General features: G+C 51.5%; 3 protein-coding genes across 3 annotated transcripts; 2 read left to right on the top strand and 1 right to left on the bottom strand.

Annotated features, from left to right (window-relative positions):
• Positions 1-1,720: 1,720 nt before the first annotated feature.
• BDP81DRAFT_354082 (fungalysin metallopeptidase) lies at positions 1,721-3,986 on the top strand (the record flags this gene model as incomplete). The annotated part of the gene is made up of 3 exons (XM_060586261.1): positions 1,721-2,080; positions 2,151-3,517; positions 3,571-3,986. 3 exons carry the CDS (start codon positions 1,721-1,723, stop codon positions 3,755-3,757), a joined length of 1,914 nt encoding a protein of 637 aa, XP_060442741.1. The 3' UTR covers positions 3,758-3,986.
• Positions 3,960-8,737, bottom strand: BDP81DRAFT_452046 (uncharacterized protein; the record flags this gene model as incomplete). The annotated part of the gene is made up of 3 exons (XM_060592707.1): positions 3,960-5,894; positions 5,974-8,370; positions 8,435-8,737. 3 exons carry the CDS (start codon positions 8,735-8,737, stop codon positions 3,960-3,962), a joined length of 4,635 nt encoding a protein of 1,544 aa, XP_060442740.1.
• A 982-nt stretch (positions 8,738-9,719) lies between these two features.
• Positions 9,720-11,793, top strand: BDP81DRAFT_325763 (uncharacterized protein; the record flags this gene model as incomplete). The annotated part of the gene is given in 3 exon segments (XM_060585007.1): positions 9,720-10,105; positions 10,182-11,349; positions 11,365-11,793. 3 exon segments carry the CDS (start codon positions 9,720-9,722, stop codon positions 11,791-11,793), a joined length of 1,983 nt encoding a protein of 660 aa, XP_060442739.1.
• Between the last annotated feature and the right edge of the window lie 423 nt (positions 11,794-12,216).

Below are 12,216 nucleotides of genomic sequence, written 5' to 3'. Positions count from 1 at the left end.
TCATTAATGACGGCCAAAGAGCCGAGTCTGTTCATAATCGATATGTCATATCTTGTGCGAATACAAAGATTGAACTAGAATGGCGAAATGCCTCAGCCGACGGGATGATCATTCATCTGCCCGATTTCCCATTCCCGTATCCGCCCGCATGCAGCGAGCTCTGGCCATGTGCTCCCCTATCAAGAAAGTGACACGGGCAAAGTGCCAAAGAGTCAAGCTTTGAGATTACTACCTCCTCCATTCGTAGTAACATTTCGGCGAATGGGCGCTTAATTACCCCTCGCCATGAACAAGTTCTTTTGTTTAGGTATGTCAATCTGTCAAATGGGCATTTTGTCTGCCTGACGGTCCCGACCTTCTGCGTTGAGATGCAGAATTGACCAGAGTTGGCAGCTGAGGTCTTGTCATGACAACATGATTGTTCGATTGCTGATAGCTCCCGGGATTAGGCCCCCTCCTCCTACTCCCCACTAACAAAAAGTCCAGCAGCATTGGTTATTTTGGTTCTTACGAGTAACTCGGAGAATGGAGCGAACCGTTCAGCCCCTCATTCTCAATCTCACCCGCGCTAAGTGTTGCATCAAAGGCGGTTCCTGAAAAAACGGCGGCATTGGGGCCTGACTCGACCAGACAAAAGGACCACCAAGTTAGCTTTCCTGCAGAATATCTGCTAGCGGCGCAGATTGAACTGCAGTTTAAGGTATCGATCCCGCTGCGGGCTCTGCGGGGCCTTTCTCCGATATGATTTGCAGAGTTTATTTGTTACGTGATAGAGCTTTCGCGCTCACCGCGCTTGTGAGAGAGGCACGCGATGAGGAAAGCCCCCGCGGTGCAACGCTGTGCGTGACCACGAGTCGGTTTATGCTTAAGCTTTCTTTTTATCTTTTAGTTAGTCTTGACCTCCATCTGTGAGCCGCATTGATTGTACGTTGGAGAAGAAGCTTACTAACCACATCTAATGACGAGCAGTTCATCCGATATCTTGGACCCTTGAAGTTCGGTCTTCTCTGCGCCGTCACACGTTTTTAGAGCAATGGCGCTCCTGGTACGCAGAGCATGGAGGAATTCAACCCGAACAGCTGCTGCCCAGTGCCGAATCCCCCATATCGCCAAGAAATCACTGCAAGCTAAGCCGTCGCCAAGACGCCAACGGCGCAAACGAAGCATTAATGTAACCCTCCCGCTGCCCAGTCTCAAGGATTGCAAGAAAACGACCTTCCCTCTTCTCTCACACAGAGATCCGATAAACGCAAGCTTTGGCATTGGGGATTGCGGCCCCTGGGCCACTGTCGGATCACGCAAGCATATCGAGTCGCGCTCGCCATGTATCGTGGACCCCGTATCGCCAACAACCTCCCGGATAGAGCTCCAATTGTCTTACGGAGTAGTCCATTTGACCAAGAGCTAGCGATCATGTCCTGGTCTCACCGTCTTACTGCTTGATTGCAACTCAGCCTCTGCAGGGCATCCGGTAACATGCAACTCCGAAGAGGAAGCTCCTTGGCTGCGTTGAGGGGCACAAGGGAAAAGTCGGAGACCGGTCTCTTCGAGTTGAACGGTCGTTCCCCCGAGGGCCTCAAGCATCACGAGATACTTAAATCGATCATGTTTCCCTCGATTTTTGATGTTTTGAAAGGAGCTCGTTAGGCACTCTCAAGTCCCCAGCCCCTCGTTCCCTCCTCTCCCATCTCTACCTCTCTCCCGTCCTTCGTCCGCAGCCATGTACCGCTCCATGAAGAGCCTGGCCCTCATCGGCCTCCTGGGCCCGACCTCGCAGGTCTTTGCCCACCCGGCCACCAGCCACAACATCGGCCGCCGCGGCGTCGACATCGAGGCCTTCCGTCTTCCCCAGCTCGGCTCTTACACCAACGCTACCCAGACGGAGGCGACCCCGCCTATTGCGCTCCTGAAGCGTGCCAACTACGTCGACACCGCCACGGAGCTCGTCAAGAAGCTTGCGCCCAACGCTGAGTTCCGTGTTGTTGGTGACAACTATGTTGGTACCAACGGTATTGGCCACGTCAACTTCAAGCAGACTGTTCACGGTCTTGATATTGACAACGCCGACTTCAACGTCAACGTAAGATAGACTCACCAGTATTCCCTCAGGAAATCCTAGTACTGTTAGACTAACAGCTTATTCCCTAAAGATTGGCAAGGATGGAAAGGTCTTCTCTTACGGCAACAACTTCTTCAACGGTGACCTCCCTGAGGCCAGCCCCTTGACGAAGCGTGACTTCAAGGACCCCGTTGCCGCCCTCAACGGTGCCAAGGATGTTCTCCAGCTTCCCGTCGAGGCTGCTTCTGCCACCGCCGAGGCCAAGGAGGGTACTGAGGTTTACGCCATCAAGGGAACCTCCGGTGCCGTTTCCGACCCCGAGGCCAAGCTTGTCTACTTCATCCAGGCTGATGGCACCCTCTCCCTTTCATGGCGTGTCGAGACCGACATCTCCGAGAACTGGCTCTTGACCTACGTCGATGCCGCCACCGGTTCCACCGTCCAAGGTGTTGTCGACTACGTCTCCGACCTTGCCAACTACCGCGTCTACCCGTGGGGTGTTAACGATCCCACCGAGGGCGATCGCGTCTTGGTCACCGACCCCTGGGATATCTCTGCCTCGCCTTTGACCTGGCACAGCGACGGCACTGCCAACTACACCACCACCCGTGGCAACAACGGCGTTGCTCAGTCCAACCCCAGCGGCGGCACTGCTTACCTTACCAACTACCGCCCGACCAGCACCTCGTACAACTTCGACTACGAGTACACCACCAGCCTGGCCACCCCGTCCGCCTACATTAATGCCTCCATCGCTCAGCTTTACTACACCGCCAACCACTACCACGACCTGCTGTACACTCTCGGCTTCACCGAGGCCGCCGGTAACTTCCAGATCAATAACCAGGGCAAGGGCGGTGCCGGTAACGACTTTGTCGTCCTCTTCGCCCAGGACGGCTCCGGAACCAACAATGCCAACTTCCTCACTCCCCCCGATGGCACCAACGGCCGCATGCGCATGTACCTCTGGACCCAGTCGACCCCCCGCCGCGACTGCAGCTTCGAGGCCGGCGTCGTCATCCACGAGTACACTCACGGTCTGTCCACCCGCTTGACCGGTGGTCCCGCCAACTCCAACTGCTTGAACGCCGTCGAGTCCGGCGGTATGGGTGAGGGCTGGGGTGACTTCTTCGCCACGGCCATCCGTCTCAAGCCCACCGACACCCGTGCTACCGACTACGCCATGGCTGCCTGGGTCAACAACAACCCCGCCGGTATCCGTACCGTTCTCTACTCTACCTCCATGACCACCACCCCCAACACCTACTCCACCATCAACGGCCTCACCAGCGTCCACCGCATCGGTGAGACCTGGGCTACCACTCTCTACGAGGTCCTCTGGAACCTCATCGACAAGCACGGCAAGAACGACGGCCCCAAGCCCGAGTTCGATGCCAACGGTGTCCCCACCGATGGCAAGTACTTGACCCTCAAGCTTGTCCTTGACGGCATGGCCCTGTATGTATCCCCATTACTGCCACTCCCCCTAAGAACGAGACTAACAAGACTAGTCAACCCTGCTCTCCCAACTTCATCCAGGCTCGTGACGCCATCCTCGATGCCGACACTGCTCTCACCGGCGGAGACAACCTTTGCGAGCTCTGGACCGCCTTCGCCAAGCGTGGTCTGGGTTCCGATGCTGTCTACAGCTCTTCTGCCCGTCGTGACGGCTTCACCGTTCCCGCTGGCGTTTGCTAGAGGGAGAAACATGTTCGAATTTGATAGCGTAGATACCAGGACTAGTGTAATGTGTAACGAGACTAAACTCAAGAAACTGCAAGGCGATTCGCGACGTGAACAGGAGCACTTTGGAATAAAACTGCCCCCCTTTCTTCTTCCTACTCTTCCTCTTACTCATTCTTTTACTCATCCTACTCTTCGCCCCACGCACTACTCATTCCTAAAACCCTTCCTTCTTCTCACCTGTCTCGACTACGTCTTCCACAGAGGGCCCGTACTTGGCACTCACTATTTCTTTCCACGCTTCCAATGCGACAAGCTCGCCGTCGACCCTGATGTGACCAACCGGGATCTCTTCGATTGAGGCTTCACTGCACGGAGGCATCTGGAAAAACTTGTGGTCTTTGCCGCATGTAATGCCCTTGACCCCGTTGGTCTCGATGTCGGCGTAACATGAATCGCAAAGGCCAGGGCCAATGATGCAAGTTGTGCAGAACCAGATCCCGGTTGGAATATTGGTCTTGAACCCGCATTGCTCTGAGCAGATGAAGATCGAGTTCTCGGGAAGCTCCGGCAAATCGAGCCATGGCTTAGTTTCGGCCTCCTTCAATTCCTCCAAAGGCCCCTTTGCTGTTCCTTCGTTGATGTCTTTCACTTCTCCCTCCCCTGCCGTCTCTTCCGTGCTGTGTTTCGGGCTCTGTTCTTTCGGGCTCTGTTCTTTCGGGCTCTCTTCTTTCGGACTTTCGATCGTCTGGTCGGTCGTCTGCGCTTCGGTCTTCTTGCTGGCATCTCTCTCCGCAGCGGCTGCATCCTCAAGACGACACTGTCGCTCCTCTTGCTTGCGCCATTCTTCCATCTTGCGCTCATACTCTTCTTGCTCAGCTAGTCTTGACACAGCCATCATCTCCCAGCATGCCACTATGCTGGCCTCATCATTGAATGCGATGAACAAGAGAGCTAGATCGCGGAACGAATCATAATCATTGCTGACGTCTTCGTCGGACAACATTTCGAGCCTCTGAGCTGTGAAGCTCGCAGCAAAGTCCCTGGCGCGGTCTCGCTCTTCATTTTGGGTGAAGAATCGGGCTAATTGAAGCAGGCAGTGATCAGGTATCGCACAGCTGTCATCAAAGCCCTTCAGCAAGCTCTCTGTCTTGGTGACGTAGATGTTTCTGGTATCGGCAGAGGCACTTTCGGCGAAAGCCCTGTTATTGTAGGTGACCAGAAGATTGGAAGCAAGGTCGAATTGCAGGAATGAGACTTGTTCATTCATAGAGTTCTCCCTGAAGATACCTTCCAACATCATCATGCCTTCATCCTCATGTCCAGGTCGACGAATCAAGCCGATGGCATACCACATGTTTGTGCAGTAGATCCAGTATGGGTCTCGTTCCTGGTCGCTAGACTTTTTATTGATACCCCTCCAAATCTCTGCGAGCAAGTCCCAGCGGTTAGTGCGGTAGCATGCATTCCATATCGCGTACCAAAACTCCCGGGTTTTGTCGATTGTTCCTTCGTAGAGGACTCTACTGGCCAAGTTCATGCCAGCCACGTCAAACGAGTGGAGTTTTTCGAGATACTTGATGATTAAGCTCCATTCTCTGTGTCGACCAAGCTTTTCAGCAATGATGTTGTGGTGGGTCCAGCCCCCAGCCTGAGAATGGTCCAGGGACTGGATATAGAGATCGAATGCCTTTTTTGTGCCGGATTTGTCGGGTAGGAGCCAGTAGCGATGGCCCAGTGATTCAAGTACTGATCCAAACGACTCGTCCTCTTGCTCATCGAGTGTGCCATACGCACCTTTCGATAGTTTCTCAACAATGGGCTCAAGAATCGCAATTGCCTCGGCATCGCGATCTTCTTCTAATGATCGGGTCAGATTGTAAGAAGCAAACCAATCGTCAGGGCTGAGTTCGACCGCTCTGCGTGCCCTCTTCTCGCAGTCTTCCTTTGTGATGCCATTCTCTGGTCGCTCCAGATACCAGAGTAATCTCGCCATTTGAGCCTCCCAGTGGGCGTCGTCTTCTTTGATGCCGAGCTGCTTCTTTGCCCATGTCTCGACCACTTCGACTGTGGCCATAGTTGGTCTCCAAAATTCTTCGTCATCAATTTCGTCTCTTGTGGTAGCTGCGGGATGAAGCTCATTTTGCTCCAACTGCCATGTTCAGCGAATTCGTGTTCAGGCGAGAGGTGCCGTCTGCAAAGAAGTTTTTCAAAGAGTCAAGAGTACTCACCCGCTTGATCAGCCCGAAAAGAAGTGAAAACGCATCTGCCATGGCATTTCCGTAATTTTTGTCGTTGAGAAACTCCTTGACAGTAATTCTAGCGGCCGTCTCATACCAGCTAGGCCCATTGATGCCATGAAATTTGGCAAGTGACTTCGGGCCGTCTTGTTGTTCGGGAAGCTTCGACGTCACCATTGAGTCGTTGGACCATCTGTTAATAAGATCCGCGCCATTGTTTGTGAAAACCCAGCTCTTCCAGTTGAAAGGCATGAAGTCAATGTCTATCACGTACGCGGCGTCATTTTCAGGGCCGTAGTCTCTTGAAATGAGGGCTTTGATTGCAGATTCCTCTGCGAAGACACGAGCCAAAAGCTCTCCCGCTTGTGCTTTGAGATCGCGATCAGCTCGAGAGAGGTCTGTGTTGTCCAGGTGCCAGAAAAGGTACTCTACTGCGTAAAAAAGAAACTTGATCGCGCCAGGTGTCTTGTTGATCTCCTCATCCAAGATACTACGCATGCACCTTATGGATAGGACGATGTTAGCATTGTCGTCATCTTGGCAAATATACTTGGTCTTGCGTTCCAACTTTTGCGCGAAAAAGTCTTCGAAGCCGAATTTGTCGTAGACATCTGCTGGGCAGACCGTTGAGAGGTAATGTTTGACGATTTTAATTTCCGCCGGTGAAATCTGCTCATCGCTCCCATGGTCTGTGGTGTTCGGTCGATAGCTCTTCATGGGTATAATCTCTCTCATCTCTTCCGCACTAAAGTGGATGTTCCGGCTTTCGTCAATTCGGAAGAGCAGGGGGTACTTCTCCCGGATCTTGGATTCCAGAGATCGAAGAGAAGCCTGGCTGGATGACTCCAAATTTGTGTTCAGCCTTATGGCAGCTTCTAATTGAAGTGGCGACATCCATCTTATTGCCCACTTGGTCCATAGAATGACTTCGTTGACCTCATCAATTTCGGCCGGCTTGAGTGTCAGATTGAGTTTCTTGATGTCTGCAAGAATCTGCTTCGGCCTAGCGCTGCCGACTTGGTCTAAGCATTGTTCAATCTCGGACAAAGAGTCGACGCCCTCGATGGCGCTCAGAGTAGAATTAGTAATGTAGTAGTCGCCGGAGGTCGCAAATGTGAGCCTTCCTAGTATCATTGTTCTAATCTCGGCAACTCCAGCTCGGCTGACGTCTTTCAGATTTTCCATTGCGTCCATTCTGGCTATGATGTATAGCTCAATGTCAATGGAGTTCCGCATGCCGAGTTTCATTCTGGTGATCCTCATGTCTCCCGCTTCCTCGAGCATGTCAAACGTATGCTGGTTCCCCGTTATAATCACACGTGTGCGCAGACGAGGTGTGTCTGCTGAAATTCTCTGCAAAAGACCAGCGAGCCCATTGATATTGTCGCCGAGTCCGTCCATAACGATGAAGAACGTGCTCTCAATGCCGGAGCGGTCTTCGTTCTCCAGCAATAGTTGGTTCCAGATATCCGATGGATCCTCGGTGTTAACCTTGTCGCAGATGCCAGCGATAGACTTGAGGTACGGAAGCTCCATCTGAGCCAACTGCCACAGAAGACTTTTGGACACCACTTCGGCGACACGCTTTTTCTTGAATGTGGCCTTGGAGTTGTCCTTAGAATCTTCCTCGAGAAAGTAGTATGCAACCGCCGATCTGGTCTTCGAGTTGTTCGACAGCCTGTGTTTCTGCAGTCGACTTATGATATGAGTTGCCAGGAGCGTTTTACCAGAGCCTTCACCGCCCTCAATCCCGAGAATCGGACTCGCTTCGCTGCTGCCCATCATCCACGAGGTGAACAGGGCATCCTCGTCCAGCCATTCCCCGGTGCCGTTGATTAGCAAGCTCTTGTTCTTCCGCAACGCGGCGTCCCATGTGTCGAAGTCTTTAGCGTTTTTGCCGAAGAAAACTTCTTGGACCTTGCTATTGAAATGCTGATCCAACTTGTCTTGCTTCTGCGCCATACTGCTCTCAATGAGAGTGTCAAGTTTGGTTACACTCTCTTTTGAGGCTTTGGCAGCGTCTTGACCAGCCTTGAGTGACTGAGCAGAAACGAGTCTATGCTCCCTGGCGGTCAAGTTTTCCATCTGGCCTAGTAGGTCCTTGATGAAGTCGTCGTCTAAGAAAAGTTGGCGGAAGAACATCTCGATCTTGCGTCTCTTCGGCTTAAGCTGAAGAGTGCGATCGCAAACGTCGATGAACAGTTTGAGTTGACAGCAGGCCACCTTTCTCAGAGACGCATCCATGCGATCATAGTATGGCAGACGCTCAAGAAACTGGGCACACTTCTCAAGCAGTTCCGCGAGGCTCTCGAAAACCGCCGAGTATGACTGCCATGCCCCAATCACAAACGTGAGAGCATTGAAACAGGTGTTTGCCGGTGCGAAGGCCTAAACAAGAAATGCCATGGATTAGTACCAAACATCTCGGTCTGATGATACTAGAAGACCTCACATATGAAGCGCCATCAGCAATGATACCTCCAACTTTGGAGATGCAATTCAAAGTCCTGTTGAATGCTTTCTTGACGGTACCGTGTTTGTCGGCCGCTTTCTGATCTGCTGCCTGAGTCTGTTCCAAGTACCGCATAACTCCATCAATATCAAGCTGCTTGTCGATCTTGGATGGGTCTCCTCCTGCCATGCGGATGACCATGTTCTGTACTTCGAGCCATATTTGACTGACTTCATCGTCGGCGGGGTTCTTCTCGGTCGTCGCAACGACGACCATCTTGGACTTCTCTGTCACAGCTGTCATTGTGACCTCTGTAATACTGAAGACAATAAAGAACTCGCCAGGTTGCCTTCAACCGCGATGAGGATAGCTGTGCATCAATTTAAGGAACCAGCACCAGATAGGATCGGGTGACATGAAGTGCGAAAAAGTAAATTCGTAAACCCATGGTCTGGCTGCATATCATTAGCGCTTACGATGCAACGCTGCCATTCATTTTCTGACGACCCCTGTCCGGAAAACATCCACTCAATTGGTTGTCAGGAAGGTCACAAAAGTTCAGCTCTGGTAATTACCCTTGTCCAATGTCAGACTCGGTCACAGTGGGATGCTGATTGTGTCGAGTTTGTTTAGGCAGCATGCTTGCCAAGTGCCACCACAGCCCATTCTACTGAGAAGTATGAGTAACGTCAGCTTCAGGGGCAAGTTGAGAGCCAGCCAATTTAGCTGCAGGATTGTCGATCTCGCGCTAACGGGCCGGTGTCTCTGATGTCTAAGTCTACTTGTGCAGAGTCTGGCATTGGCGTGTGGCCTTCCTTTTTCCGCTGGCTGGTGTCAAAATTGAACCAAACAAATGCTGCGCTTATGCTACAAGATGTCAGAGCGCATAGCACTTACATACCACTCGTGCATAGTGGCTGAGAGATTGGCTTGAGCTAAGCCTTAATTTTAGAAGTGCAGATCTTTTACAATTTTCCTACAATTTATCTTTATCTCCCCTAGGCTTTAAGCTTAACCCTTCCTCGACTATTGCGAGGGCAAAAGTCTTTGGTTCTTGCACGGCCACAAGATGTCGACATATCAACGACCTCTACCAGCTCAACACAGAAGCTCGTTTGAGTTAGATGATGCCCCTACCGGATACCACGCTCCCGTGGAGCAGCTCTCCATCGCCGACGAAGCGAATGATGAGCTTCACGGCTCGCGCAGCCGGCTTCACATCAAGAGAAAGCCGCTGCTGCATCTGAAGTCTGTGTCGTCCACTGATCTTGACGAAAATGCGACGATGGAGTATGCGAGCCAGACCTCTAGCAGAAACCTATTGAGAAAGGCAACCACTATTTTGCCAACTAGCCAGTATCACTGGATACTGGAAATTCTCGCAGTCACTCTTAGTATTTCTGCTCTCGTCGCTATTGCCATCCTTCTCCTTCTCTACAACGACAAGCCTCTATCATCCTGGTCATTCCTCTTCTCCTTTAACACCGTGGTGTCAATTCTCGGAGCTACTTCAAGAGCAACACTAGCGTTCGCTGTGAGCGCATGTATCAGTCAAGGGAAGTGGAATTGGTACAGGAAACGGGATGATACTATCATGGTCTTCGATCGCTTTGAAGAAGCCAGCCGTGGTCCCTGGGGAAGTGTCAGGCTTCTATGGTGGTCGAAGCTGAGGTATGTCTCCATATAAGTTCTGACCTGATTACTTGGCAACCCTCAAAGAACTTGACTAATACATCATCCTTTTCAGACACTGGATTGCTCTCGGGGCCTTATCGACCGTCATTCTGGTGGGCTTTGAGCCATTTCTACAGGCCATAATCGACTTCGAGGGCGAAGAAATCTCGTTCTCAGACCCTGTCGCCAAAGCAACAATTGGAAGGACTGGTAGGCTTGACATCGGCTCTCATATCAGTATCTCAGGGGCTGCAGTCGCACTAACGGTGCCCGACTTTCCAGGAGAAGCAATTACTGGCATCTCAATGTTTTCACAGCATGATTTCGGTGCTCTCGCTGCAATGTGGGCTGGTTTCTCGAATCTCATTTCCGCCGAAAACCAGAGGGCGGCATTCACTTGCCCCTCAGGCAACTGCACCTGGCCGCCTTATACATCTTTAGCAACATGCAGCTCATGCAGCGATATCTCAAAGCACATTGTCAAGTCAACCGGAAGGACTAATCTATTGAAAGCTGAAGATGACAGCCTTACAATGGTGGACTTCATCTCCTCAGGCTCAATATATCCGATACCTAACATCACGGCTGGCTACGTCAAGTACGAGATCCCGGCGCTCGGCATGAACATATCAAATATTGATGGGGCCGCCGTAGCAGCCTTGAAGAAAGACAATGAAACGATTGTGAATACAGAATTGACAGCAAAAGCAACAACCCAGCCATCAGAAACAGTCAGCTTCCGCGACATGAAATCTCTCATAATATCCTTCGCAATGATGGAGTCTAGCAACGACTTCCGAGAAGGCAAGCAGGTCTGGGAAGACAAAGCCATTACAGCACAAGAGTGTGCTCTATACTTCTGTACCAATGTGTATCAAACCACGGTCAAACAAGGTGCCTTGAAGGAGACTATTCTAGGTTCCTATGCTAGTCGAAACCTCGATTCTTTTCTCTCTCAGAAACCTGACGAGGCCCAGCTGTCAAAGGCATACAACGAGTACACAAATCACACCTTGAACTACGACAAGTCAGACTTCAACCGAACCGACCTCCAACTATTGATTTCACCGGAGGAGTATCGCAGCGCCACTGGTCTGAACACAGATAATAGCTTACGTTTCAATATCTCACAAAATACAGCCGGAAGCATCACTGGCGCGTTTGCAAATCAGTTTGCCCGTCGGCCAAGCCCTTTGAGCAAGAAGCAGCTAGTATATCCACCGTTACGTCGATCCCCTCAGGTTCCACAACAATAGCGCAACGTAATCACCAGCTTAGGGACATGCCGGAATTTCACAGCAATTTTCGAGGCAGCAGCTGCTGGTTTAACAAAGTACATACGTGATCTATCGTTGGAAGATGAGCCTTTGGAAGGTAAGACGCAGCAGTGGGTAGTCCACATTCGCGTGCGTTGGGGGTTTCTATCTCTTCCGATGGCGGCATTATTAGGTGGCTGCTTGTTCTGCCTCTTTTCGATCATTGAAACAAGACGGCTGGGACTGCCAGCCTGGAGGGGAAGTTCGCTGGCTGGGCTATCCCATGGACTTGACGCAGAATCTCGAGAGCGGCTAAGAGCAGCGGATGGAGTTTCGCAGATGGATGCGCATGCTGATCGTGTCAAGGTCCGATTCTTAGATTCGCCGATGGGTCCGGAACTGAGACTGAGCCACAACATAGCTCATTAGTGTCCTGCTGAGGTTTGGAGATACGCAGCTAATTCCATGGTATGACTGAATGTTCCTCAGCTCAACTTGAGTAAGCCGTGTTTACCTTGCCAAAGCTCCGCTGGCTCGGAAAGTATGGTCGGTAAGAGTCCGTGAAAAGTAAAAGCCGGGCTAAGTCTGATGCGGAAATCCTACCATCGTCGTTTTGCGATGGAGACCGTAAACTCAGTTTTTAGTAGTAATCGCCCAGGCTTAGTGTTGCTAAACAGCGATGCGACGAAAGACTGCGCGCTGCCTCGTGCTTTTGATGGCTAAAGCGTGCACAATCGCCTGTATAGTAGACTGCGAGAACGAAAACGAGAACAACACCTCTGACGAGAATGACGACTCTCTCCGTGAGTGGTCGCAAGGCTATGCACTGCAGTGTAGTAAATATATGTACGG

The sequence above is a fragment of the Colletotrichum phormii genome, assembly GCF_030913505.1.
Source record: "Colletotrichum phormii strain CBS 102054 chromosome Unknown BDP81scaffold_16, whole genome shotgun sequence".
NCBI classification, from domain to species: Eukaryota; Fungi; Ascomycota; class Sordariomycetes; order Glomerellales; family Glomerellaceae; genus Colletotrichum; species Colletotrichum phormii.
Note: the sequence above shows the minus strand (reverse complement) of the source record. Positions and strands in the feature narration are given on the sequence as shown.